Source organism: Colobus angolensis, unplaced genomic scaffold (assembly GCF_000951035.1).
Source record: "Colobus angolensis palliatus isolate OR3802 unplaced genomic scaffold, Cang.pa_1.0 Scaffold19, whole genome shotgun sequence".
NCBI classification, from domain to species: domain Eukaryota; kingdom Metazoa; phylum Chordata; class Mammalia; order Primates; family Cercopithecidae; genus Colobus; species Colobus angolensis.
The window spans coordinates 8906515-8916479 of NW_012115043.1; the positions used below are offsets into that span (position 1 = coordinate 8906515).

At 43.4% G+C, this 9965-nt stretch overlaps 1 protein-coding gene across 1 annotated transcript in view; it reads right to left on the reverse strand.

The window, feature by feature from the left end:
- TLN2 (talin 2) overlaps nt 1-9965 on the reverse strand; it is a 284115-nt gene that overhangs the window by 102104 nt on the left and 172046 nt on the right. Inside the window, exons 28-31 of the mRNA XM_011940468.1 lie at nt 4845-5053; nt 3614-3733; nt 2410-2607; nt 1228-1367 (exon numbers count right to left, since the gene is read on the reverse strand). Of these exons, the coding sequence (XP_011795858.1) occupies nt 1228-1367; nt 2410-2607; nt 3614-3733; nt 4845-5053 (667 nt within the window). The remainder of the gene's footprint in view (nt 1-1227; nt 1368-2409; nt 2608-3613; nt 3734-4844; nt 5054-9965) is intronic.

Genomic DNA, 9965 nt, shown 5'->3' on the forward strand with positions numbered 1-9965 from the left:
ATGTGCTGAGAGCTAAAGATAGCTTTGGGATGATGCAGTTCACACCCCCACTTTGCAGACGGGAAAGTTTAGACAGGCTGAGCAACCTGACCAATGCAACTGAGTTAGTCAAGTAGTAAAAAGCTTGGAATATAATTCAGGTCTCGTGATGTCAACAATTTAAAAAACAGCCATTGAGCTCCCAGAGGAGATATAAAGACACACACACACACACACACACACACACACACACACACACACAAATAAGTAAATTTTAAAAACCAAGTTTAAGAAAAGAAAGCAGAATCAAAGCTATGCTTTTCAAAAATCACGAATCTGCACATTTTGAAAAGGCTTCCAATTACTCTCTATCCCCTAATAGTCCTGCTTTTAATCTCTCTCCACGGTCAGCTTTCTTCTATATAATGTGACGTTAAATAATGCTAAGAAAACATGCCTGCACCACCACAGAATCATGACCACCCTACTCTCTGGGTTCAGGAAAATGAAAGAGGAGCAGCTGACATGAGAAACCCTTGGGCTGTCACTGCAGTGCTCCACATACCACATTCAACCACTAGTTACTGAACTAACTTGTGGCCCTGGAGCAGAAACTGTACTGTTTTACCCACTTCCCTGTGTGAAACCAACAGGAAAGAAGAACACCAGAATCATCCCAAAATTCACACTCATGTTTTAATATATTTCCAAAAACAATTTATTCCCACTGACTCCCTACTCATCTTAAAGCGGAGCCTTCCCCATGTGAGAGATACAATGTATTAACATTCAGTCCAACACTGATGCCAGGCACAGGGTTAAGTGCTCAACAAATGTCTGTTAAGTGACTTGATGAGCACCGCCTTCCGCTTTTTATCTTTACACTTTTTGGTATTTTCTGATTTTTCAAGAAGCATATGTTATTTTATAATCTGAAAGATCTAACACTGCTTTGAAAAAACTGTCTGATCCATTGTGTTTACAAGTCAAAAAGGACCTTACGTCTAAGCAAGTCTCTACCGAAAAGGCTGTATGAGAAGATGGAAGATATTTTTAGTGGGGAAAGAACATGAAAATGAACCAGTTTTATAAAATACCAGAGTGTCCATCACTCTCAGCTCCACCTCCCATGACCTAAGGACAGCACCAATTCTTTGCTCAGCAAAACTGGGAGGATGTCAGGCACATCTTCAGACTGCAATGACACTGTTTAACCACACACAAAAGCACATTTTGTCCCACTCCTACCTTGCAGCTGCAGCCAGGAGATTTTTTGCGTTGGGAGCTCCTGGATCTACAGAGAGAGACTTGGCAGCTAACAGCAGCTTGCTGGATGCCATCGAGATATTCTTGAGGTTTCCTATCACTTGGATCTGGTCTTCTTTTGTCTGGAAGGTCAAAAGGAGCCAGAGCGATTAGGGCCTGTCCATTTCTTGAAGGAGGCATTCAGAGAGCTAGAAGCAGCATCCTGACATGCAGGCAGGTTATCTGTATAGATCACATTAAACCCAATTAGCCTGCGAATGCCTAACTCCTTGAGACACTGACCAGTGTCTACCCTTCTCCAAACAGATGCTCAGATCAAGATGCATGCCATGGGGAAAGAAATCCATCCCCAAGTGGGTCAGCCAAGAGCTGTGCTTTCTCACAACTAGAGGCATTAAGCGGGGAGTGGGGTGGGAGGAAAGCGAGTGAGCTGTGAGCCAATGCACAGACCAGGCAGCGATTCCAGCATCTTGCTCAACAATGCTGGAGTTGTCAAGGAGCTGTACATCACGGCCTGGCACAAACGACCAGCACTGTCTCCATATTCAGAGCTGACTGCATCCCTAAAGTTCCTGACTCGGGAAAGGACACATTTCTCACCTGGTTGCCATCTGAGAAACAATTCTTTGTAGATACTAGAAGAAGATATACCCTGGTTATCTCTTTTAGGGAGGTCAAAGGAGTGCAGGAAAAAAAACAGCTCTGCAAGCTGACACCAGATCAGTCAAGCTCCCTTGTTCTAAACAAGGGGTTTATCTGTTCATCTGAAGGAGACAGTTTTTAATCACTTGACACTCAGTATTAGACACAGACCATTTGAATGGTCCATTAAACCTCAAATATTTTTACTTTATTATCCCACATTTGAAGAGCTGTTCTAATCTTTGTTAAACATTCTCCTTCTTTCTACCCTCCCTCCAAATAGTAAGACTATGAATTCTGCTGGAGGATCATGGGAGAAGTTATCCTTCATTACTAACAGCACCTCATGCATAAGCTGATAGCATCTTTGGGAATGCTATTCCCATGAGGGCATAAAGAATGCAACCATGGCCTGCCTGCTTCCAGGTTCCTTTTCCTATTTGTTCAATCAGTCTCAAGGATGGATTGTCCATCTGAGAGGAGAGGCTAAGGTTAACTCCAGACAACCACCTCCACACCCACCTGAGCTTGGCCAGCCATCTCAATGCCAGCATCGAGGAATTCATCAAAATCATCGCTGAACTTTCCAGAGGCTGCAGCCAACTCTCCACTCTGGCCCCGGGTGGCATGGACAACTTCGCCAGCAGACTGGTTCAGATCAGCTGCTGCTTGGTTCAGTTCACTCTGGGCTTCCTGGAAAGGCTTCGTGCTTGGAGGTAGCTATGGGGAACAGATGGCACACCCCATGAGACATTTTGCTTTGTGGGGGAGGGATAAAGGGAAGGTATTGTGGAGTGGGGACAGACTCTTCAGGGATGCATTTGAGTCATCACGACTAAAAGGCTCTGAGTCATCTGAGCCCATTTTATTAATAGGTTTGACCCTCAACATATACATTCATTCATTTAAATTTATCAAACACCTACTCAGTGCTAGACACTGTGAATCTAAAAATGTAAGCTATCCACAGGGCGCAAGGTTTCCTATGTGGCAGAGACAGGATCCACACCAAGGCAATCTGACTCCAGGGTCCATTCTCTAAAACTCTACCCTATTTTGTCTCTCTTAAGATGAAAGCTACGTTTTAGCTTTGTAAACTAAAAGGCAGCTGCTATCAAACTTCAAATCGTGTTCTTCCAAACTAATAGCCAACAATTATATTAGTAGTCTTTGCTAATAACTTTTTTAAATGTCATCTAGCAGAATTATAACCTATTTGTGAAATGTTCTAGGGAGTTAAGCTAGACTCTATTCACCCACATGCATTGTCTCTATACCTGTGCAGAGAAGAAACAAAGATGCATGAGCGCAAACCCTCCTTCAGCAGACTGACAAAGCGGGGACGGGAACAGGCCCCAAGGTGAAATTCCTCAGACTACTTGCTGTCCCACTGAGTCTTGGACACATGTACCCTTCCAACACCTGACTGTCCCTATCTGAGATGTCCTGATAAGAAGCCAGGCGATCACACACCCCTTTGCCTGTCTCTCTGGGATGATCCGAGAGGAAACGGCAACACACGCTCAAAGAAAAAGTAAGCTTTAAAAGCTTCACCTGGGAACTTTGTTGATCAGACAGCAAAACATGGAAAACAAAGACTAGTGGGAAAAACAGGACTCCTAAAGGAAGGGTTAGCTGCTCAGAGATCTCATGGAGAGAAGACTTCACTCACACCTAATGCAAGCCGAGTCCCCCAGTGTCCTTTCCCAATCTAAGAACCTCTCACCGAATCCACAAGCAGCTTCTTGCTGGACTCCCCGATGCTCTTCAAGGCCACGTCCACATCCTTCTGCCCAGGGAGGCAATTTACGCAGTTATTCAAGGAGTGAGAGACAGCTTTAGCCACCTGAATTCGTGGAGGGAGAGAAGCACCTTTAAGTACAAACACTTCTGCACACTGGTTGGGAATGGGCAGCGACAACACGCAGAGCTGAAACACATACGGAAATGACCCACCAGCATCCGCCTGCCACTGTCACCTGTCTTACACCACCTCATCCAGGCCCCTCGTCCCAGAGAAGATGTTTTCCACCCTCTTATTGGGATGGGCATTCTGTCTCAGCAAAGGGTCCAACACAGTGACACAGCACATCCCACCTGTTCCCCAAAGCCAGGCTAAGCCACAGTTTCGTGATTCAAACACAGAACTCTCCAGCATGAGGTCAGGTTCTAAAGCAAAGATTTCTTATACCAAGAGAAATGAAAATATCTCCCTTCTTGGGAGCCCTGCTGAGGTCACCGAGGTGGAAGGAGACCTTGAGTTTTTTGGATCACAATTAGAAGGCCTGTGGTTAATTTCCTCTCAGTGACCCATGGGGCCATCCTCCCAAACCTCACTCTACCCAGGGGCAAGTGGGGTGCTCTGAGCACAACTGGAGTTGCCCTCATGCAGTCTAGGAATGTTTAGCGGCTCCCTGTATGCATTCTTTGGTATCCTCAATTAAAAGGAAGGTCTTTGGAGGTGGGAAGTGTCATTTCCTGTAATCTAAGCCATCCCCTTCCCAGCCCCACGTCTAGGACTCTGCCTGGATGCTCCTTAGCCAACTGGTTCCATCAGGCAGTAGAAGAATCATTCAAAGAAGTAATAGAGAGCCAGAGTTGAAAACTTCTAGGTGGCCAGCCCTAGTGGATCTACCTCACTCCCTGGCGAGGAACAGCAATATAGGTCAGCACACATAGGCCCAAAACAATATGTCCTGGCTCCGAAACTCCCAAGGACAGAATTCAAAGGCCCCCATACCCTCTCCTGACCATGAATTAAGCAGATCACACGTTAATGTAGAGAATACTAGGCAAGACTTACAAAAGTGAGTATCATGTATGGCCAGCACTGTTATGACCTTTGGAAGTTTCCGCAAAAAACTGCTGTGTCAGTGTTCATATCAGGGAAAAGTGCCCAGGAGACAGCCCACCCACAAGTCCATGTTAATGATGACCATGACAACCACAAGCCTCACCTGAGCCAGTCTTTGTTGACTCTCTGCGTCTCCAGGTGCAATCAGGGCCTGCTTGGCCTCTTGAATGAGCATGGCGGAGCCCTCCATCACGTCTCGAGCAGAATCTAACATGGCATGGGCAGCCGCGGGGTCGGTCGTCGATGCAGCCACTCCACGGGCGGCCTGGGCCAGCGTTTTCAGAGCTTGGGCCGTCTCTCTAGCAGCCACCCCTGGGGATAAAAGTCCATCAGCCTTATAATTAGATTCCATCTAAATGTCACATTTTACTTAGGAATAAGCTTCTGCACCAGGGCCTGGCACAGAAGGGGAGCTGCAGATTAGTTTTCATAAAATTTGAACTGCTGTGTTTCTCAAAGTAGTAACTGGCTTCAGAAACATATCCCCCTGGTTCTGGGCCAAACCAAGAGACACGTTAATAACAAATGCAATACTAAAGACGTCTTCCCCCTGACTTGCCTTGTTCCCACTGCCCCACTGTCCCTAGACCTAGAACACCAAGTGCATGGGAGTGAGTACACAGATGGACATGCCTGGGTATGTTCATGCACACGTTTGCGGGAGGCCATTTAAAGGCACCTTTCTTCTCAATTGTCTTTCTGGGACATAACTTACATACACTACAGTGAACAAGTCTACATGTGCAGCTCAGTGAACTGGTACATATGAATACAGCCACATATCCACCATCAGTTGTGCCAGTCAATACTCCCTTCACACCAGAAGTAATAACCATTCTAACGTCTATTACCTTAGACTATTTTTACCTGTTCTTAAACTTCATGTTAACAGAACCACATACACGTATACTTTTGTGTCTGCTTTCTTTCTCTGACCATAATGCTGTGAGATTCAGCTAAGTTGTGATGTGTGGCAGTTCATTCTTTTTTCTTGCTATATAGTATTCCATGATACAAATATGCCAGTATTTGTTTATCCATTCTCTTGTTGATGGACATTTGGGTTGTTTCCCATTTGGGGCTGTTATGAATTAATCTAACAAGAAAGTTCTTATATATTCAAGTGGCCATATGGGATCACTTCTCTTTGGTATCACTTCTCTAGGAGTTGAAATGCTGGGTCATAGAGTAAGTATATATTTAGCTTTAGAAGCTACTACAAAAACAGTTTTCCAAAATGATTTTACCATTATACATTCCACTGGCAGTCTGTAAGAATTGCAATTGCTCTATATCCTAGCCAACACCAGGTATCATCAGATTTTAATTTAATCATTCTGATGCATGTGTAGCTGCATTTCAATGAGGTTTTAACTTTTATGTCCTTAATGAGTAATGATGTTGAGCACCTTTGCATGCACTTAATGGCCATTTAGATATCCTCTTTTGTGAAGTGCCTGCTTATCTTTAAATTTGCATCTAAACAGATGATGGGATTTGGTGATAAACTATGAATATAAACTAGTCTTTTAAAGCTGTAGCCCCAACTCATGCAGAATAAACGTGAGTCTTACTGCCTGGCACGCAATCCTTGACACACCCGAGAAGAGGATGAAGACTGGAGACACCAGGACACATATGAGCCTGAGAATCACGGAACAGTTTACCCTAGAGCTCATCTCATGAAATTTCACAGATGAAGCCTGGTGCTGAGACGTATTTTGCCCACAAACACTTCCAGAGGTGGCACGAGAGCTACATCTGAGCTTTCCTCACTTCGAGGTCAAATATTCTTAATAGTGCTTTTTGGAGTACAGAACTAAGAGTCCTTTTTGTTAGAACATGTAAGATCTACATGAAAAATATGCAAATCGATGTCTCTCTCACAATGAACTTTTGGAATGACTATTTTCTACAGGACTGAGCTGGAAGGTCTCTTGGCACCAGCGAGCATGGTCTTTACCAGCCACGGCTTCAGCTGAGTCAGCACCTACACAGGAGGTGGTCTTTTCCTCACTGAGGGCGAGGCTCTGCGATACAGTAGAGTGTGAAAGGCCTCAGATCCATAAAACCAGACGGGTTTGCAGTGCTGCAGACTTGCTAATATGTAAATATTTAGTACATCACACAGCTGGGATATAAAACTGCGATCTAATCAAGGTAAATTACAAAGCTGCCAATCTATCATTTATCCCATGGCACTTCTGAGTACAGCTGGTGGAATGAGAGAATTTTAAATTAAGTGCTTTTTATGGCAGAGGAGAAGTCCAGAAGAGAAAGCACAAAGGTAAACAAAGCTAAGGTGAAGGAGAGAAACAATCTGAGGAGAATGGTCATTCCATTTTACACTTAAGCTTTTGGCACAGGGTTGAAGGATGCTGTTGCTCAGAAAAGCGCCAGATGTAGTTAAGACCTCATCTGGCTCTGGCTCTGCTGCTGATTAGTTGTGTGGTCTAGACTGCTGCCTTTTCCCTTTGGGCCTCAGTTTCTCAAGAGTTTTAGGAGAGGCTGAGTTCCTAGCTCTGACCATTGCAGATTCTAGGCTGTGATTTCTAGACCTCTCCTCTTGTCTTCCCATTTGTCATATGGACTCTTGAATCCACTTCTATTTGAGTCATATATAAGTTTGGAGGAGTAAATCATTTATCATATGCAATTAGAAAAGACATGTTTATGCAAAATCCAGTTAGTGAAAAAACCTTTCCTAGACTCATACAATTAAAAAAACACAGAAATCAGAAGAGCTAAATTCCCAAAACCTAAACTGGTCCATCCCAGGTGTTTTCTGCTAAGGACTCACTATGAAATCTCAAAGCACATCAAGGACCTTCTTGAGAGAGATCACGTTTCTGTAAAGAGGAAACCATACCATCAAAAGGATGAAACCAGGCTATCAGAGGTCAGAAAGCCCAATGAACACCCATGGCTGTGCATGGCTGGACACACAGCAACATTCTCAGTGCTCATCACTACAGGGTCAGATCTCCAAGCAAACAACACCCTCCGAATGGAACTGTTCCTGTAGTCAAAGCGTGCATCACAATACCAGAACCACCAGAGTGAAATACTAAAGCAGAGTTCTGTTTCAATAACCACAGTCCTTTGAAAACACAGATTACTTTCACAGTATTCTTGCCATCTGGATCTTAAATGATACTCAGTAACAGAGTCTTATGAAGGCATATCAAGCAATATTAAATATGGCAGCATTCTTCATAATGGTTGCTATTCTTTACCAGAATTCAGGTGGACTGTGTATCCAGACAGTATTGGGCCACACGGCAACTTCAGAAGATAAAGACCAGGTATGACACAAATCTTTTATCTGTTCCAAAGTATTTACACAGGGTTCTGTGTAATTGTAATCAGCTATACAGAAATATATTTTGAATACTGCACTGTTTCTGCACTGGTCAAATAGAAACACACTTGTATTAGAATGCAGCCCAGTGGCAGCTCACGTGCAACTTCTGAAAATCCCACACACCTCAATTGTGGACAAAGAAACTGAGACCCAAGGAGAAGTTTTCCACACATGGTGTCTCTTTCATTGCTTCCCATCCATTCTCCAACTTTCCTGAAACTGCCTTCAACAAGGAGAATAGTGACTTCCTTATTCCTAAAGCTAATGGATGCTTAAGTCTTCCATTTGACAAGACTTTCTGGATAGCAACTATGTCTGTGGCTCTAGAGGCATCCCTCTCTCCTGGTTTCTCCGCCCCCTCCACAGCACCATGTTCTTCTTTCTTTCAAAGATTTCCATTGCCAGTTTCCTCCTTAACCAGTCATGTTCTTCAGGATTACAACTGATGTCTCTTACTCTACCACTCCCTGTTGGCAAAATTATCTACTTCCAATCATTATCATTTTACCAACAATTTTCAAATCTGTATCATCCAGCCCAGCCTTCTCTACTGAGTTCCAGAGCCAAAGATTTAGCTGCCTAATGATGCTCTCCCTGCATATTCTCCAAGCACTTCAAATGGAATATATTTAGTGCTGAACCCAGCATGCCTGAACTTCACCTCCCCTACTCCTACCAATGGTCCTGTGTTCCCATCAGTGATTCATACAATTCTTCACCGAGCTGTAAGACCAAACACTTGGAACCGTTCATGTTATCATCTCCACCAACTTTTAACCAGTCACCAATAATGATCGGGTCTTTGCTTCTTCAATCCATCACTTCATCTCCACTGTAGGACACTATCATCTCTTATCTGTATTAATGCAACAGCCTGCTTGCCTACCACTTTGTTTCCATCCAATCTATTCTACACATGGGAGGAAGGGCAACCTATACAAAAAGCGATCTGAACTGTGTCCACACCTGTTCACATATTCCTCAGTTAAAGTCTAACTCATTTATTTTAGCTTATGAGGCCCCTTAGGATCTGACCCTGGCCTAACTTTTCAGCCTTATCCTCTTACGTCTCACTTCCTCTTTGCCTATTACTTTCACCATCTTCAGTTCTTTCCATCAGCCTTCTTTCTCTCATCTTTAAGGCATCATACATGCAGTGCTCACTTATGCAACTGCCTTCCAATGCCTGCCAAAATTAAATGGGGCTACTTCTAGGCTGTTTTTCAGACACCAACTAGACAGCATATCTTTCTGGGTGTTATCAGTATGAGATGACGCAACCTGTAAAGTAGTCTCTTCTCTACTAAATATGCATTTCACCATCTACACAACAGCTGGCAAGACTTAGGGAAAGTGTAGAAATTTCTGAAATTTAAATCTCTCATATTACCCTATGATTTTCTAAGAATTTTATCCTACTTTTCCTTCTCCTAGAATGCTAAAGGAGTCCTAAATAATCCACAAAGCCCTCGCTAGGTGTCAATTCTGCTCTGAAAATTTCCCCCTATCCTCCCACTGGGATCAAATTTTATGTTCTTATTATTGCAGGTACTATATATGCTGTACTAGCTTTGTGTTCCTATTGTGCTCTTTAAAACTTTTATTTTCAAAGTAATAAATGTATACAGTTTTTACAAATCAAAGAGGATTTTGCTTGTAGTGATGGCAGAACAACTTACTGTAAACAGCCTTCCCACATAGAAACTCTGGAAAACATATATAAAACATTTATTTGAAGGCACTGGAGAAATACCAAGGCCCCAAGGTAAAGAGGGCCAAGATCTTGAAAAGAAGGACTGAGTCCAATGTTCAGGGCTGCTTTTTCTCTAAAGGCATTTCCTTTTTTTTTTTTTTTTTTTT